Source organism: Emydura macquarii, unplaced genomic scaffold (genome assembly GCF_026122565.2).
Source record: "Emydura macquarii macquarii isolate MOO-44397 ecotype Brisbane River unplaced genomic scaffold, CSIRO-AGI_Emac_v2 contig_499, whole genome shotgun sequence".
Taxonomy (NCBI): Eukaryota; Metazoa; Chordata; order Testudines; family Chelidae; genus Emydura; species Emydura macquarii.
Genome location: NW_027130636.1, coordinates 7,909,790 through 7,928,929, shown reverse-complemented (window position 1 = coordinate 7,928,929; position 19,140 = coordinate 7,909,790). Strand labels below are relative to the sequence as shown.

At 46.4% G+C, this 19,140-nt stretch overlaps 2 protein-coding genes across 4 annotated transcripts in view; one reads left to right on the top strand and one right to left on the bottom strand.

Moving 5' to 3' along the window:
* Window positions 1-1,582, top strand: part of KLHL6 (kelch like family member 6) — a 30,653-nt gene extending 29,071 nt beyond the window's left edge. For 2 of the 3 annotated variants that reach the window (XM_067538638.1, XM_067538637.1), the window contains exon 7: window positions 264-1,582. In XM_067538638.1, the coding sequence (XP_067394739.1) occupies window positions 264-565 (302 nt within the window). In that variant the 3' untranslated portion in view covers window positions 566-1,582. The remainder of the gene's footprint in view (window positions 1-263) is intronic. The other variant, XM_067538639.1, reaches the window with a different exon arrangement.
* Window positions 1,583-17,816: 16,234 nt separating this feature from the next.
* Window positions 17,817-18,869, bottom strand: GPR148 (G protein-coupled receptor 148). The gene has a single exon (XM_067538671.1). It carries the CDS (start codon window positions 18,867-18,869, stop codon window positions 17,817-17,819), a length of 1,053 nt encoding a protein of 350 aa, XP_067394772.1.
* Window positions 18,870-19,140: the final 271 nt, after the last annotated feature.

Below are 19,140 nucleotides of genomic sequence, written 5' to 3'. Positions count from 1 at the left end.
ACGTGGTAGATTCCCTCACTGGCCTGTGATATGCAGAAAGTCAGACTGGATGATCACAATGGTCCTTTTAAATCTAAGGATCTATGAAAAATATATTACCCTTTGTTTTGACCTGTAGTCTTGTTTTGTCTTTATGCTTTTGGGGGTAAACTGTTCCCATAAGTGTCAGTGACAGAACCCTGTTGAAATGTCTTATTTGGCTAGGAACTTCCATCCCAGAGGAATGAATGGCAGGAGCAAACCAATTTCTGTTTCTGTTGCAGGTGGAGCAATGAAAGCACTGTACTCCTACAGCCCGCTTCAAGACACATGGTGCCTAGTGACTCAGTTCACTCACGAGAGAGCAAGTTGCGGGATTTCCCCGTGCAACAACAAGTTGTTCATCACAGGGGGCCGGGATGAGAAGAATGAGGTCATCGCCACCGTGCTGTGCTGGGACCCCGAGATCCAGAAGTTAACTGAGGAATGCGTCCTACCTCGCGGGGTGTCCCATCATGGCAGCGTCACCCTCAGGAAGTCCTATACACACATCCGCAGGATAGTGCCTGGGGCTGTTTCCGTCTGACTTTGGGAGAGAAAGGAGAGCCACAGGTGACATCCAAATACCTCAGTTTCCCTAAGGAGACAATGGCCAAGTAGACTGTGGTGAAAAGATAGTTTTAAATGCAAACAGTGATGGGTGGAACCCCTGCTACTAGGGCCTTTCAGGAAATAGCTGTACATGTGCTTGGCCTCTTTGAAATCAGGAGGAAATCTCATTTCCTCTGTACAGGACATGCCTTAAATTATTTTAATTCCTTCCCCACCCAAAAGATGATGGGACAATCTGGAGTTTATTCCTGTTGTACAGAACCTCCAATCATACAAGGAAACATGATCTGTAGGTATCCGTCTGACTCTTATCATGCTGCAGGTAGGATAATCATGCCAAATTTCAGCCCACCTCTGACATGATGTTGCTATATTAATTTATTACTATTACCATCAGGCTACTGGATATGCAGCACCACCCAGTGAAAAGAAGAAGTTGCGTATGGAATGAAGACTTGCATCATTAGTGAAACTGACATGGCTTCCTCATAAGTTACACTTCTTTTCAAGGGATGGCAACGTTACATGCAGCCAAAGGATGTCATTTAAAAAAAAAAAAAAGATACCATCCCTTCACTTCACATCACCAAAAAAATCTACCACAGCTGACATCCCTTACTGACAGTTCAACAAGAGATATCAAAGACAGAATGAATAGAGCCTAATTCTCTCACCCCGAAACATTGACAAGTTCTAATTTGATTGTTGTAACCATTTTCCAATAAAACCCACAACAATCTATTTTGCCTCTGAATTCATTTACTCTTCTAGCTACTCTGCCCTCCCCCCCCCCAAATTAGAAAGCGCATAAAATAAAGGCCCCACACAACCCAGAAAGACAATTAAGAAAGCCCCACCAGCTTAAAAATGATAACAGTAACAATGATGATCCTGTCAGGGAGGAAGGGACGGACGGGACAGCTGTTCCTCCCTGGTGGCATTGACTCTGTTTAAAGAGTGCTAGATACCATTTGATCCTCCCCCTCCAGCGTTTAAAGATAGAGCTAATTTGATTCAGTTTAAAGTCCTTGTTTCTGTTCAGTGAGCGCTAGATCTGAAGTCACTAATAAGCTGGTCTAGGGGGCTGAACCTTAGACCTGGTGTGGAAAGAGCATTGTGGTAAAAGACAATGCAGAGGATGTGGCAGATGCAGCAGCAGTGAGGTTCTCCACAACCCAGTGAAATCACTAAGAACTGGGCTCAGTGGCGGAACCTCAGAGTACATCACTGCTAGAGGCAAGAGCAGCAGGGACAACAGTGACAGCGTGAACATCAGTAGAGGCATCGCTCACCTCCTGCTTTCAGGAGTGGGAGGTGAACCCCTGTGATGGCACCTCTGAATTCTGCATCTTTGCTGACCTCGGACAACCCAGAGGGAGTGGGGTGCAGTGGAGGGAAAGGGGAGTGGTGTGTCAAAGGGACATTCATCTGTCAGCCTTTCACACCGCAAAGTGGGAAACCGAGGCAAAAAAACTGCTGCTCAAGCTATAGTGGGGCAGGTGTTTACTTATTGTTTGAGTACTTTTGAAGCATTGTTGGGGTGTTTTCCCAAATTAATGCTCTGTTCCCTCTCCTTTTAATAAAAATTTTCTTTTGTTATACACCGACCCATGGTTTGTGAGTAGAGAAATATTGCCTCTTAGAGGCGCCCAGGGTGGTACTTAGTTTTCCCTGATGTCTGGGTGGGGACTCGAGACAGTACTATCTTGTAATGTTAAGAGGAACTCCTAGATAGTGAACCTGACTCCATCTGGCAGAAGGGTTACATCTGTAATTCACTCCTAGCCTCTCCCCAACAAAGTCCACATTTGTTAAGCTTTGGATTTGTTAACCTACCTCTAGGCCCTCCATTTCTCCAAGGGCACTGAATGCTGATGCTATTCAGTGGGAGGTTGGTTGTTTTTCCAGAGCTGTTTTTGATCTCGAGGTTACTGGTCAGGCATGCTGGCTGTTTAATTTTGTTTCAGGGCGTTACCCCTGTTTTTCTATTTAAATTTACTGCACAGCATCTAGAGTTAGAGGCCTCAAAGCACAATATGTTTTAGGGCTGGAGCACTGCATGGTGAGGAAGCAAGATTATATACCCCGATAAAAAGCTTTGTTAATATCCTTGAATGCAAAACAATTTCCCCTCCTCTTTATCTTCATATCTGCTGTTCTGTTATGCCCTCTTGCAAAAACTCCCCCATCCTTCCCATGAGTGCTCTATTTCCTCCACTCACGCAAATGTACTCGTCTTCCCCCACCTCCCTCCCAGATTCTTCTAGTGCTGTTTGCTCATAGTATCACTTAAGCAGGAAGAGAAAGAAATGCAGCAACTGGGTTCAGTGCAATCTTTCTTCTCTCTCTGCAGGCTGAAGAGCAGGATGAGTAGAGGGGTAGGCCCTGGGACTTAGCTGGAGAGGCATTCAGAGGGGGTGGATGCTGGCAGTTGACATGGACAGAGGCACTGTTCCCCTTCACCACTGGATGGAAGCTAAAGGACGGGAACTATCTCCTCAACTCCTGTCTTTCCCTATGATTGCACTCAGAGGCATGACTAACTTAACTTCTAAATAATTGGGCACATATTTGCAAAATGTGAACATTGGGAAACATCCAGGCTGTTCCAAAATGGGTTGGTTGTTCCCTCCACTGTACATTTGGTTTATGAAGTCTCTGAGCTGCTTCCATCTCCACATTTTCCCCGTTAGGTGGCAGCATTACACCAGGCTTTTGCTTCCTTGTGGGTTTTTATTTCCTGGAATGCAAAGGAACAGAGCAATCTGTTGAGAAGGAAAACAATTCTAGAGATCTGGATGCGATTTCCAGGAGACGGACAGATCATGCACACAAAAGGCAAGAGGCAGCATATTGGCCAGCTCATCAGAAACAAAAATAACTATTGAAGGGGTCAGGACTGGGATGGCCAAAAGCTGGGAACATTTTCAGATGATTTTTCCCCTGCTGGAAACAGCCCAATCACAATTAAATCAAAGATACAAAACGCGGAACAGAGCAAACATTCTAACAAATACATTCATAGCAACTATACTGGCAGCCACCGTCCTTCTGGTTTAAACTTCTTTTCTCCTTTTTCTACCCCATCTTCCCATTTTCCCCTATACACTGCTGTGTCTTTTCCTTGATTTCTGCCCGTTTGTCTGGTAAACCCGTAGCTGCCTCGGATGCAGAGCTGGCACTGTGCTGAAAATCACGCTTGCTTGGAACATCACAGTCACAGCAGGGGAATCCTCTTGCTCCAAAGACATGGGTCTCACCCCTTGAGCTGAAAGAGACACAGCTTCTTTGGGTGTGAGCAGCACAACCTGGCCCCAGCTGAGCAGTTGGCTTGGTCCTGGGAAAGGCAGCAGTACATACACACACACTAGCCAGTTCAATACAATATTTCCCCTCAGAAAATCTGTTAGAAATGTTTATTTTCTTTCTAAAATCCCTCTCCTCTCCTCAACCCTTCCCTCCTCCAATCCCAACTCTCCCCTTCTATTTTCACCCTGAATGCTCCCTTGCTCTTTTTCTATTCCAGTCTCTCTCCCTTTGTTTTCACTTCCCCTGGTCCTCTTCTTTCTCCAGTGTCCAAGGAAGCACTCTTCCCTCTCTGCTCCGTCCTCTTACATTGTTCCTGTCTCCTTTGCTAGGCACTGTGCTTTCTGCAGTGAAGAGGCAGCAGCACCAAACTGGGTTTACAGTATGCTGCCCCCTCATCTCTGTTGCCCAGGATCCTGTCCTTCAGCCAGCTGGGAGACAGCATAGCCAAGCTCACGGACTTGGCCTTATCTCAGTGTAGGCAGTGTGGCTAAAACATGGGCCTCCCATATTAGAGCTGGGCTCCACTGCCAGCTATGCCAGAAGTGACCTTGTGGGACTTCTGTAGTCCTCACTTACCCCTGCTGCAACAGCGTGTGATCGATCCTTCCCTCACTCTGAGGGGGCAGGTACACGAGGCCTTGCTTGACGACACAAGTTGTGAAGTACAGAGGATTATTAATGCTGCTTGTTGAAAGAGGTGTGACTGGGACTCCTGGCTTCCAGCCTATTGCTCCTTCCAGGCAAAGGGTATTTTTAGAGAAGTAAGTGGTTCAATAGGTGTGAAGTCCCCCTCAAGGGGGACTTTTCCATTACTGCTCCTAGTCCTCTGTTAAGTATAGAGAGAACATCCCCTCAATCCCGCCTGAGCCTGGGGAGCTCAACTCCAACTTCTTTGCTGGTCGAGGGAAGACTCACAAGGCAGAGGAACCTGAAGTGGGAACAGGCACAATGAACTGGAATCTGGCTGGGGTCTTTCTTGGGCTTCCTCAGTCCTGCCTGTAGGTGGAGCAGCATCAGCATCTGACCAGTGATGTGGTGCCCCACCCGGGAGCTCCCTCACAGTCCCTTGGCTCCCACACCCCTCCAGGGAGAAGACTGAAAATTAAAATTATTCAAAACACTAAAGCTCTTAAAATCTGCTCCAGTGCAGGGAACTGCCTCAGGCCTTACACTTTCCCAGGGAGCCCCACTTTATCCCCAATTTTCATTTGTTTTGTCTTCAGTACAGATCCTTCCATCCTGATCTAAATATTGCAGCATATAGAAACGGGCTAGGAATAATGCACAGCCTCAGCCACACACAATTTGCTTGGCTGGCTACTCATCTGCGGATTAGGAACTTGAGTTCCTTTCAGATACACTCTCTGGTCCATTTACACGCAACACTGGTCATCCTGGTATAAAAGTACAGATAAAATAGATTAGATGTTCCCATTCTCTTCAGCTTGTTGCATCCTTTCACCAAAAGATGATGCAACTACATGTCGTCACATGATGCCGAGATTTGCAACAACAGAACTATGCTCCTTTTTGGATCTCCTTCCATGGCACCCCTTAGTTCAGAAGCTGTGCAACGTCTCTGTTTAGCTCACTTTAGGCCAGGCTTCAAGCAACAGCAACATTTTGTTACTGAATAAATCAGTTATGTAGAAAGAAGCTTCCAAACAAATCCCCAAACACTAATTCACATCTCACTCTATTTAGCAGACAAAACCAAAACAAACACTACCACAAAACACCATTTTTAGCAAGCTGTAGCCTGTTTTGTTAATGATTCTTCAGTTCCTTGCTAGTATAACGGTAGAGAGGTTGCCATGGGAAAAAATCCCTCTATTAATATAGCCCCTGCCACAATCTGGTTTATGAGGTTGCTATTAGCCTAGCTCTGTGTGTCAACAGAATATTATGAATGCACATATGCACTGCTTACTGAAATGGATCAACCAAAAACTATTTACCCTCTCTGTGTGCTGCAGTTTGATTTTTAATGTGGCTGGAGAAACTAAACTATTTTACAAAGGATTAGAGGATGAACTGACTATTTACTTTTTTCCTTCCCACTAATGGACCATATATTTGTTATTGCCTTGAACCGTTTAATGAATCCATGGAAAGGATGCTTTGAAGCGATACAGTAAGTAAGCCTTTCATTTAGATGCACATTTTCTTTCAGTAATGGTGCAATTTTAGTTCTGCTCCTGTTGAAGTCAATGATCTTTTTGTTTTGATTTCAATATTATTAGTGGTATTGCAGCACCTAGAAGCCCAGATCCTGGAGCAGGACCCTTTTGTGCCAGGAGCTGTATAAATGCCCCGAGAAACTTGCACTCTCAGTAGAAGCAGGCCTTTAAATTGTATTTCTCCATTCGTATATTATGCTGATGAACACAGGTACTTAGCACTAGCTGAAAATCTAATGTTTTTTCAGTTTAAAAACCTAGAGAGCTTTATTCTGTGAGCAGCAACTATGGAGTTAGATAGAAACAGGCTTTTCTACTTGGAGTGATTGCTCATGTCCATTCCAATATAAGTGAGTACGCGCCACAGTGCACTGGTTCCTGGAACTTTTTTCCCCTTAGCAGATCCTGTAGGGTCATCTCAGGCGCCCCCTGGAGTACTGTGCTCATGCCACAGTACATAGGGCACCTCCGACCCTGCGGGCCCTCAGTTCCTTCTTTCCGCCCGTGACGGTTACTGGAACATCTTGCCTCTTGCCTCAACAGCAAGTAGCTTTCCCCGTTGAACTGTTCTTTATAGTTGAACATTTAGAGTTAAGTAGTTGTTAAGTAGTGTTAAAGTATAGTAGATTAGATAAGAAGCCCTTAGGGGCTTACTGTTGGGCCATGCCTGGCACAACAGGATTCAAGTCCTGTGCCGCTTGCGACCCTCACGATTGTTGCCTCCGCTGTTTGGGAGAGCAGCACTGTAAGGACAAGTGTAGGATTTGCAAAGCCTTCAAGCTGCGCACGCAAAAAGAACGAGACGCGTGCTTGAAGGCTATTCTGATGGAGTCTGCGCTTCGCCTGGACTCTGAACCAGCGTGTTCGCCCACCGCACCGAGTGTCTCCTCAGTGCGGAGTGCTCCACCGGCATCGGAGTCGACCCGTCGCAAGTCAGAGGTGCCAAAGAAGAAGCAGCGCCAAGGCACCGAGCGCCTGGACTCCCCCACACCGCGGCCACGGCCTGGGGGGAGTCAGGAGATGCACCAGCCACGGGCCGTTGAGGTTACTCCGGCACCTGCATATCCATGCAGGGAGCCTCCCCTGACTCCTGGGGGCGGGGGAGCACCCCTGCAAGGGCCGTCGACGCCGGAGGTGTTCGCTGCGGCACGCGCCCTCATGGGTATGCCCATGCCTCTGTCCCCCCCTCAGCCGAGGGTGCAGGAACCGGCGTCTCGGGGTAAACCCGCGCTGGGTGGCCCCGGTGGATGGCAGAGACAGGAGTCGAAGTCTCCCCCCAGACGGTCAGAGAGGATAGAGCGTGTGGGCTCCCCTCTCAGCTCCGACTCCAGGTCGTCGAGCTCCTCCATACCGTGGCACTGTCGACAAGCCGCGGCACTGGAAAGGTCCCACTTGAGGCGAAGTCGTTACAGTCCTGCCTCGCGCAGCTCCTTGGCACCGAGTCCCTCGCCATGGCACCAGTCACAATCCCCAGACCACAGTCCGGTGCGGATCCCGGTGCCGGAGGAAGCGGCACTGACAGCTCGGACTCAGCACCACGGAGGCATGGCACTCAACCTTGTCCAGCCAGACACCTCCTCGCTGGCACTGCACATGACAGCACCGGTGCTCCTTGTCGTCGTTGGGTCCTCGTGCAGCAGATCCTTGACGAGGGCAGGCAGGAGCCATAAACACCGCCGGCACCTCTCCAGCGGCTCGGGGTCCCGTGCTTGCTGACTGGATGTGCTGCAGCTGGCACCCATACTGGCACCGGGATGGCCACAGGGACCGTGGCAGTGGCCATATTGGGGGTCATGGGGGGCCCAGATGGGTCAGGGTATGGTCTCGGTCCCGTCATCAGAGGCCCAACCGGCACCTCCCCCGCCTACTCAGCCAGACAAGGGTCATTCCTCCAGGGAGGAATCGGAACCTGAGGAGGAACCCTTTACTGGGGCCCTTCCACAATCCTCCTCCTCCTCCCCTGACAAGGCGACCGCCAGGGACTAGAAGGCACCCCTGCCAGATTTTAGAGATCACCAGAAGCTCCTAAAGAGGGTGGCGAACAACCTCAACCTGGAACTGAGGGAGCTCTCTGAGGAGGAGGACCCCCTCTTTGGGGTGGCTGGGTCAGCGGGACCGTCCAGGGTGGCCCTGCCTGTCCACGAGAGAGTCCTGAAGTTGGCCAAGGCTCTCTGGCAAACCCCTGCCTCAGTTTCCCCTATATCTAGGGGCGCCGAGAAGAAATATTATGTGCCACAGGAAGGGTTTGAGTTTCTGTATACACACCCAGCACCCGGGACCCTGGTGGTTGATGTGGCCAACCAGAGGGATAAGCAAGGTGGACAGGGCACCACGCCTAAAAATAAGGATAACGAGAAACTAGACCTGTTTGGTCGCAAGGTCTACTCCAAAGGGGCCATGCAGTTGTGAATAGTGAACCACCAGGCACTCATGGGTGGCTATAACCTGAACCTGTGGAACTCATTGAAGAGGTTTGGGGGGGGGCCTGTCCCAGGACCAAGCGGTGGACTTTGCCACGGTACTGGAGGAGGGCGCCACGGTGGCAGCAGCGGCCTTACAGACTGCTAGTGATGCTACGGACAACGCCAGCAGAGCCATGGCCTCTGCGATTGCCATGCACCGCTGCTCGTGGCTGCAGTCTTCAGGGCTATCCCAGGAGGTGCAGCAATCCATCCAAGACCTGCCCTTTGATGGGGCAGGTCTGTTCTCGGACAGAACGGATGAGAAGCTGCACGCCCTGAAAGACTCTAGAGCGACCCTCCGCTCTTTGGGCCTTTACACCCCCCAGGCCTCGAGGCGCCAGTCTCGGCTGCAGCCCCAGCGCCAGACTCAACCGCCCCCTAGGCGATCACCCAGACCATCGCAGCCCCGTAGGGGCTGTGATAGAAGCAGGGGGTTTGGGCACTGCGACCGCCCGGGATCTTCTGGGGCCCCCCAGCAAGGGACCTCCAAGGGGCCAAACCCCGGGAAACAATTTTGAGGGTGCACCCGAGGGTGGCACCGATACCTCTCTCCTTGATCCGCACCTCCCGTTTGCGGAGAGACTCAGACCCTACCTACACCGAATGGCAAGCTATTACATCAGACCGTTGGGTCCTCGGTGTAGTCCTCAGGGGATATGCACTCCAATTTATGGCTTTCCTCCCAGATTCCCCCCCCCCCCGTCCCTCTTCAGGGACCCCTCTCACGAGCAACTCCTTTCGCAAGAGGTCTTTTCCCTCCTCCGCCTCGAGGCGGTGGAAGCGGTTCCTCCACAGGAGATAGGGAGGGGATTTTACTCCAGGTATTTTCTCATTCCCAAAGCAAAAGGGGGCCTGAGACCCATATTAGATCTCTGCCGACTAAACAAGTTTATCAGGAGTCTCAGGTTTTACATGGTCTCCTTAGCCTCCATCATCCCTGCTCTGGATCCAGGAGATTGGTATGCCGCCCTTGATCTGAGGAATGCATACTTCCACATTTCCATCCTTCCCAGCCACAGGCACTTCCTCAGGTTTATGGTAGCTGGCTTGCCATTACCAGTTCTCGTCCCTCCCCTTTGGGCTCTCGTCCGCCCCCAGGGTCTTTACAAACTGCACGGTGGTGGTAGCGGCCCATTTGGGCTGCAGTGGGGTGCAGATCTTCCCCTACCTGGATGACTGGTTGATTCAGGGCAAATCGAGGGCCCACGTTCGGAACAGCCTAGCCCTCACCTGCGCGACATGCACCAGACTGGGGCTGCTCATAAACGAGCAGAAATCCACTCTCACCCCGGTGCAATGCATAGATTTAATTGGGGCCACCCTGGATGCCACTCAGGCCAGAGCCTTCCTCCCACAGCCTCGCTTCCAGGCGATGGCCACCATAATCGACCAACTCCACAGGTCCCCCACGACGACAGCCAGGCACTGCCTGCAGCTGTTGGGACACATGGCGGCATGTACATACGTGGTGAGGCTGGCTCGCCTCAAACTCAGGCCTCTCCAGACGTGGTTAGCCTCGGTGTATGCACCAACCCGCCATTCCTTAAACAGGGTGGTCATGGTTCACCCACAGGTCCTGACCTCCCTGATCTGGTGGAGGATCCAAGATATCAAAGAGAACTAACTCCCTAAAATGACACTTTGATGAATAGAAATGACTAAGAGGTGATAAATGGAGTTGTTTTGCCCAAATCAGCCAATTAACGGAAAAAGGTGGTATTAGACTACGTCAAGAGGGTGGCAACTACCTACGTCAAAGGGGGCAAAATGAAAGTGTATGTAACAATGTATAGAAAAGGGTGTCAGAGGGAACAACGTCGTCCGGTCTAGGGGATAACGGAAAGTCCCGCTCTTGGGCCGTGGCCATTGTAACGCCGCCTATATGAAACTGACCCAGAGACACTCTGTAGGTCACTTCTCATTGTGCCGCACGCAATAAACCTGGCCTGGGTGCCTTCGTTGCTCAGCTAATCCATGGTTGTGTTGATTCAATCGACTGTGAGAGCCGTTTCGGTTTCCTAATCAGAGCTGGGACAGCATCTGCACAGGGACACACGCACGCAGCCTACACTGATAAACACTGGTGGCCAACACACCGTACCACACTGGTGACCCCAACCAATATTCACACCCGTGAGCGACAAAAGTTTTGCCGACATAGGTGATAGTGTAGACATAGACCAGGCCTGGTCTGCACCAGCACTTGTGCCAGCAAAACTTTCGTCACTCAGGGCTGTGAAAAAAAACACACCCCGGGCGACAAGTTTTGCCGGCATAAGCACTTGCATAGCTGCATTATGTCGACAGGAGAGAGTTCTCCCACTGATGTAATAAAACCATTTAGACGAGCAGTGATAGCTATGTCAGCTGTCCACACAAGCGCTTGTGCCAGCAAAACTTGTCACTCAGAGGTGTGTTTTTTCACTGAGTGACAAAAGTTTTGCTGGCATAAGTGCTAGTGTAGACAAGGCCTAATTCTGTGAGGATCATCTTGCAGTGTCCTCTCTCCATCATTGATTCCCCTCACCCCACGCATGCAGGGAATGATCTGGACCAGAGTTCCTTCCTAAGGGATGTAGAAATACTTTATAGCAGGAGAGCAGAGGACTGGAGTTTCGGAAATAAAGAGCATAGTACCCACTCCTGGGGTCAGGTGACCCATGTACAATGACTCCTACTCCTTGATGCTAGTGGCATTCCTGATGTTATAAGACAGGGCCCATTGTTGTAATAATACAATAGAGGGAAACAACTAACCAAGGCCAAGCAGACAAATGCCAACTCCCTTGAGGGCAATTATATTAAACCTCCCTTCAGAAATTAGACAACAGATGGAGTTAGCCATTCAAGTAACAGACACATTTAATATAAAATTAGCAAAACTGCAGGAGTTTAATTAGATAATTAACTGAGCAATTAGCAAAATTTTGTCAAGTGTATTTTTTTTAAAAACTATGCTTGTTTACCTGTATGGCTATTATGAACACCTCACAACACTGAAATGGATCTAAAATTTTAGACATTACTCTAAATACTAGCTGAATTATTTTTCAAGTAATGGATGGCACAGGATCAACTCTAGGAATTCAAGTCTGACTCTTCATTCAGAATCTCCACATTATATATAGACAATAGTCAATTGCACAATACATTTAGGAAGAAAAATCTCTGAATTAAAAATATTCAGATGTATTGTTTTAGGCATCCTAGAAGCTTTGGTTTTATTACTGAAAAGCGCAGTAATGTTATGTGAATTGCATCCAGAAACAACAAATTATTTGAATTGATGGACTAGGGTGAAACACTTGGATGACCGGCTTCCTTTTATCATCCCGTGACAGTAGAGACACTGAGTGCCAGAGACATGTCCATGGAAGAATAAATCACATAAAGCACTCTTCAACTAACAGAAATTGGGCCCAGTCTTAGGTCCTTTGACTTCAATGGGACCAAAAATTGCCCCATTACAAAGTCACCTCCACCAACAATTGCACAATAAAACAAAGGAACTAACATGCAGAGTTCAATACCTAGTGGGGAGGGTCTTCATCTGCTCTTAACTTGGCTGCATCACCATTGGCATCTTCTGTCAGCTGGTCCTCCAGGAACCCAGCCTCCTGGTCCCCGGCACACTTATCCTCACCAGCCTGTCGCCACGGTAGAACCTCGCTCCTCACAGAAGGGACAGGTTGTTTGGGGAATCTCAGAAGGCAAAATTTTTATTTTCAATCCGAAGACCTCAAAGCTCTTTACAATCATGGCATGAATTTGGTCTCCTAGCATTGTGTGGTAGGTAATGCTTTCCTCATTTCCCAAACAGGGAGACTGATCAGAGAAATGCAATTATTTGCCCAAAGCTATATATCTAGGAAGGCCCTTATTCTCTTCTCCCTCCTCATGTAGTTATTTGCACCAGTGCAAAATGATTTAGCAGCATTTTACCCCCATTTTGCACTGGTGCAAAAGACTGCACATGGTGCAGGGCAGTGGAGTATCAGGCCTTATATCTCTGACAAAGGCAGGCATAAAACCCAGATTACCTGACTCCTCATCCTGGGCATTAATCATAAATCTATCGTTCTTCTTAGATGAACACACAACATTACTGCATATAATCATTACACAATTATGAAAAAGCTATCCATTAAACAGGCAGGCGGGTCACAGAGGCAGATATGGTCATGGGGCTAGGAGTCAGACAACCTGGGTTTTAATTCCAGCAGCCCATGTCACCTTGGTAAGTCTTCACACCAAAATAGTTTCCCCATCTGTAAAATGACATTAATACTACTTCTCTATCTCAGTGAAATGCTTTGAAGGGCAGCACAGAATCTGATCCTCAAAGTACAAGTGAAAACAATTTGTATGGAAGAAATGAGCTTTGTAAACATGCTGGCAACAGTCAGTGTTCATAGAATTTCTCATACACATAAATAACTATCTTACCAGCGAGGAGCATGATGACCGTCTCCCAGGCATACTTTGCACAGCTTTTATTTATTTTTTAAAACAAAAACACCACAACATCCTTGAGCACACATACTATATTTTGAAATCCTGTACAGAATCCTCCTTCTACCAGGGCTACGTTTCAAAATCCATTGCTTCCTTTATAGTTCCCTCTGCCCCATTTACTCCAGCTTTGCACAGAATTGCACCAATTTTCATAACATTTTTGGGTAGGTGGAAAGGGCAAAAGCATATTCTGATGCTCCTTCAAACTACCAATACTGGGGGCTAGCGCAGTAAAATTGGTCCTGCCCATACCAGTCTGGAACATGCAACAGCCATGCAAAACCTGTTTCCAAAGCGGTTTTTTGGTTTGGTTGGTTTTTATTTAAAAGACCTGCTCTTTATTTATAATTAGGCTTGAAAGGATTAGATTTTTATTGGCAAATGTCCATGAACATTGATTTCACTGTAACACATACACAAACAGGTGAAAGAATATTTCCATCGATAATCAAAATTTACAGATAGTCAAAGTAAGAAAAATGCTGCTTGAGAACTTATTAGTGTTGATTTAAGGCTATTTACTTTGTATATTTTTACATGTGATGTTGACAATTTGTGTTTTAATGGTTATAATGCTTTAAATTTTTGAATCTCAATGTCTACTGTCATTAAATAATTATTGTCTGACACCCTCCCCTATTTCCCACAACTGTGAAAATTGAAACCCATTAAAAATGCTCAAAAATAAACATTGATGATATCCATCCGAGTGATAAGAATCGAATTCTGCAAAGCCTCTATAACGTACAGCAAGACCCAAGGGAAATCAATGAAAAAGTTAGAATTCCCCCATGGCGGACTAATATACTACCATAAAAATCCACTATAAAAAGCCAGACAACCTTGGAGCAAAACAATCTGCAGCTGGAGAGAAAAACACTTCTCCACAGATACATAGTAAAACCTGTGCAAGAAGACCACCCCCTTATTAGACACTCTTCTGGATTCTGTTAATATTTAGTGTTCAGGAAATTCTGATTTAAAAATCATCAACATGCACCTAATATGGAGTTCAAATATTTGTCCCAGCTTTGCTGCTCATATTATTGAAGAACTTTGTTATATATTTAAATGATAGTCTTTCTACAAATGTGGCTAGTACAATAAACATCTATGGGATCTATAACTAATAAAAAAGAAAAGCATGCAGCAGAAACCATATAATGGGCACTTTTTTATTGAAGAGTTTATGAGAACAGATATTTGCACTGGACCTGTACTTGTGATTTTAAAGTTCAATTGTGAACAAGATATCCAGGGGAAGCAAGCAGCCATCAATAAAAGAAACTCTGCTGTATCATACAGCTGACTCATTTCAAAATACTTTGAGCTTGATTTTCCACTGCCTCACCCTTGGTGTTGTCCTTTACATCTGCGTCAAGTGAGTGTAAAAATACATATTATTATTAGTCATGTTTATTCCAATAGTTAACCCTTAGGCACTAAGAATGGTACTAGGCACTGGACAAATATAGAGAAGTAGATGGCCCCTGCCTGAAGAGCTTACAATCAAAATAGACAAGGACAGACACAGGATGAGGGAAAGGCTATAACACACCAGTAGAGTGAACAGTGTGATGGCAAACAGCCTGTTATCAAACAAACAAACAAAGTTTGGGTTTAGTTAGGAGAGACTCAACTAAAGGGAATAGAAAGACTGAAGTGAAGAGACTGGGAAGGAGTGTTCAGGGAAAGGGAGAAGGTTGGAGCAAATAGGCAAACAGCACAGGGCAGAGGAAGTCCAGTTAGAACTACAGAAGGTTTTCTGAATGTCCAGAGGTTGCTGTTTCTGCCACAGCAGCTGGAGGTTCTGGCTGTAAAATGCTACCATTCTGCACTCACTCTGCACTGGGATAAAGAACTACAGGAAGTGGAGAATGTGTATAGAGAGAAAAGTAACAATGTAATCAAGGCACAATATTTTAAAAGCCCTTAAAAATTGTGGCTTATATAAAGCTTTAAAACCTCAAACAATATAATCTTTTGAAATACTGGAAGCTTTTCACAGAGTTCAATAAATGGAACTGCAATTCAAGCTTCCCCATATTGCCATCCAATGCTCGTCTGCTTAAGAGGAGTTGACTTCCCTAGAAATACCATCCATTTATTTTATCCAGTAATTAGCTAACTGTGCACATCTCTGATGAGAAAAGAATTAAAAGACAGACAGGCTGTTGTAGAGCATCATTGCACGTTGATTACTGTCTGCAAGATGCTGATTGGAGACCATTTCACTTCTGACCGACATTTGATACAAAGCCATTGTTTTGTACATGGTCAGAATTAATCCATTTGGCTGATAATGCTTTGACATATGATATACAGGTAGCAGCATAAGAGGTCATTGAATACAGCATTTGTCATACCCAAGGTTTTCTAATGTGCTTTACAAAGCAATGAGCTGCATACCAGTCTTGCAGTAACTCCTCTGGGGGTGAATGCAATAGTCATTGTACACACAAACAACAGCACAGGGTATGTCTACACTAAAGTGGAAGCCCCGGGTTAGTGGGACTTGAGTCAGCTGCTGTCTGTTAGGGAACCCTGGGTTTCAGCATCTACATTGTATTTAAATCCTACATTTAAGACTTTTCTAACCCATGCTTGAAGCTAGGGTTCTGGTGTCCATATTGCAATGTGCAGATCCGAGTCAAAGTAACCATGTCCCAGAGTCCCTAGCACTCCTACTCCACCTCCCCCAAAATGTGGCCGCTCTAGCCCTAGGACCGTGGTACACTGTGGGAAAACTTTACCGCCTGCCCTGCATGTTGCAGGGAATTTGAACAGCCCATCAAATCCATTGCAAGCCCAGGAGGCTCTCTAATAGTGTGCTTGCAGATCAGAAGAGAAGGGGGTAATGCTGACTTGAACTGTTGCCATTTGCCAAGTGGGGGTGACTTCCATTTTCAATAGAGTGGATTGCAGATTGTTGGGATAGAGAGGACTAATGAAGTTGTCCCATGGATTTGTGGGATACTTCTGGATGATTCCCAGGGTGTGATTCAAGTGGGGCTGCATCTACAATGCAAATAAATAGGGCTCAGACCTTGGGTCTCTGTTTGACTCGAACTTGAACCCTCCAGCAGGGTCCTGGGATCCTGGGTCCGAGCCCTGGGTAATTTCAGTGTAGATGCAAGGGGCGGAGGGGGGGGCTAGGCTTGATCCCAGGCTGAAGCATGGGCTTATGTTGCAGTGTAGACATTCCCTCAGCCACACCCTTGGGCACTCACTTTATTGAGGGGCAGTGTTGGCCAAGGCAGCCAAGGTTAGCCACTGGTCTTTGTGCCATTGAGTCTTTTTTAACTTAGATATCCACCACAGGTGGGCAGAAATGACTTTGGTTTAATGTCTCCTCCAAAGGACTCCAGCTCCAACAATGGAGCAAGATCTAGTACTACATGCAGTGCAGCACTGAGTCTCACATTGTGGTGTAGGGGTTAAGATGTACAACCTTCTGGCAGGGAGGAGACAGTATGATTACCCCAGCCACGGCAGTGTGTGACAAACTCCTCCAGGGTGCAGCCTGGAACTGTGGGACCGCTGTGCCCCCTTAACTCTCCGGCCTGGGCTGTTTCTCACAATTCCTTGCTAATGACAAGCAGCAAACCCCTTCAGGCGCTGTTATCACCTAGCACAACAGCATATGGAGACCCACACCCAGCTAAATTGCATGACTGCTCCCTGAGCCACACATGAATCACAAAGAGAAAAGCACCAGCCAATTCCCCCCAGCTCCCCAGCACTGCACCCTAGAACTGTACCATCTTGCACTGGTCAGAAGCTGGTGAGTGTAAGTTCATTATCCAGTTCACCACTTCTTCGAAGGAAAGTAGATATGCATCAGCCTTTGTAATGTGAGCATAGTTCCCAAACATTTCAACCAAAATACACTGTTTTAGATAAATTTTTAAACAGATTTATTAACAACAGAAAGATAAATTTTAAGTGATTATAAATGGCAGGCATAAAAAGATCAGAGTTGATTACTTAAGAAACAAAAGTAAAGTAAATTTGCAGTCTAAGTTCTACAAACTAAACAGGATTTGAATCAAGCAGTGTCTCACCCTGACAGATGGTACAAGCAGGTTACAGATCCTTTCCTCCAGCCTGGGAGCCAGTTTAAAGTGTTTTTTCTTCAGATGGGTTTCCAGGTGTTGAGTTGTTGGCAGGAGTGAGGCCAAGTGATGATGTCATTTCCCCTCTTTTATAGATTCTTGAGCTTGCCAGAAAGATCTATGCTTATGACAGTGAGGACCGAGCTCCACTGGTGTCCAGTGTCCATTGTCTACGTGCTCTCTATCTGTGAAGTCCTCATTGTAAACAGTTCTTGAGATACTGGATTCCTTCCTTGATGGTTGTTGGTGAGCCATTAATGCTGTCTGGCTACTGCATTGTTATACCTGAAAGGCTGGTTGTGGGTGTTTCCCACCTCACAACGCATTTTAGTAACATATACAGCAATACTTTGTAACTTCACATTCAATGAGAGCACGTACAATCCAACAGGATATTAATGTTCAACGGATCAAGCCTTTTAAAATGATATATCACAATGCATGCTTTGTACAAAACGTACCCTAATTATATGACCGTTGTGAATATGGGGTTCCAGGGTGTAGCTTTGTGGCATAGAGTGTCACACAATGCCTTTGACTCCTGCAAATAAAGATCTAGGTAGCCAATGACAAGCTTATATATTGTGACAATGCGAGTACAACTCCTCTGAACTTACTCTAGTGGAGGTACATTCTGCCTTGCTTTATGGCGATACAACAGGTGCCACAAGACCAAGGCGCTTCATTCTGAAAATGAATTTGAGAGATGATGATATCTCCCTATACCGAAGCCCATACAGAAAAGGTGACAAAGCTTTTGGCAGAACCATTAGGACATTGCAGATTGTCAGAGACACCCATATTCCTGTCCGTAGTCCAATGACAGCATTGATGTAAAGTAATGTTTCCACCACAAAAGCCAAAAGTGGAGAGAAGTAAAAGAATAATATAGTGTGATGCATCAAGAATGTCACGCTAGCTCTAGAGAAAATGCTCTTCCATATTCCTGATTGTCTTGTTTTAAAATACAGAATAATATAACAACAGAGTATTAAGGACAAGCAGAGAAAGAGGGCAGTGACAGAAAGCACATAACAGAGCTTCACAGCAGTGTCTCCATGCAGAGTCATGACCAGTATTACTGGAACAGAGCATGTGTTCATGGGACATTGGGCAGGCTTTTGAGTGATCATCAGCACCAAGAAGATAATCCCTGGGAAAAACCCAGAAAAAAGCCATATTAACACTATCAGTTTTTTCGTTCGCGAAGAAGGCAAAATGGAAATGTAACGCAAAGGAAACAAAATAGCCAAGTATGTGTCCAGGACCATGGCTGCAGCTGTGAGCAGTCCCCCGCAGTAAGTCACTGCCAGCAAAAACAACAGGAGCACACAAGCGTACTTGGGAAGCTGAAGGTTTGCACCATTGAGAACTGCGGTGAGGGTATAGAATATTAAGTATATCAAATCGCAAAGTAAGGCATTTCCCAATAACAGGTACCTTGTTTCCTGGCGGATGCTGATGCTGGAGAAAATCACAAACAAGATGGAAGGAATGACCAGAATGGCTGCTGCAAGACAGACAACTGGAGGGATCAGGAACATCTTCATGTCTGTATATGGAGGGGAGATAATCCACTCTCGCAACCAGTGCAAGGAAGGTTCATCCAAAGACAAGGACCTGTTGGAATCCATCTCCCTGTGGAGGTACAGGGTTGCATTCAGAATCTTTGCAAAGGCGCAAGCTGAGAAGATCATTTCTTTAGGATTTTTGGATGACTGACTGATTTGGACAAAACAAGCTCCTTGTTGAATCTAGCTTTGCAAAAGCTGGTGATGCTGTGAATGTAATGAGTCAGGGAAAGCACAAAACCTTTTGTAGACAACTCTATACCAGTGTTCCCTGGTAAAACCCAAGGACAGATTCTGTAGTCCCCAAAAGGTGCTTCCACAAAGTGGAATATTTTCTTTTCTTTCTAAAAATGTAATTTACATAAGCAAACAAAACAAACCTTCATGTGCTTTAAAC

Coding starts and splice junctions, on each gene's coding strand:
- GPR148 (XM_067538671.1), bottom strand. CDS start 18,869: ATGATCTTCTCAGCTTGCGCCTTTGCAAAGATTCTGAATGCAACCCTG.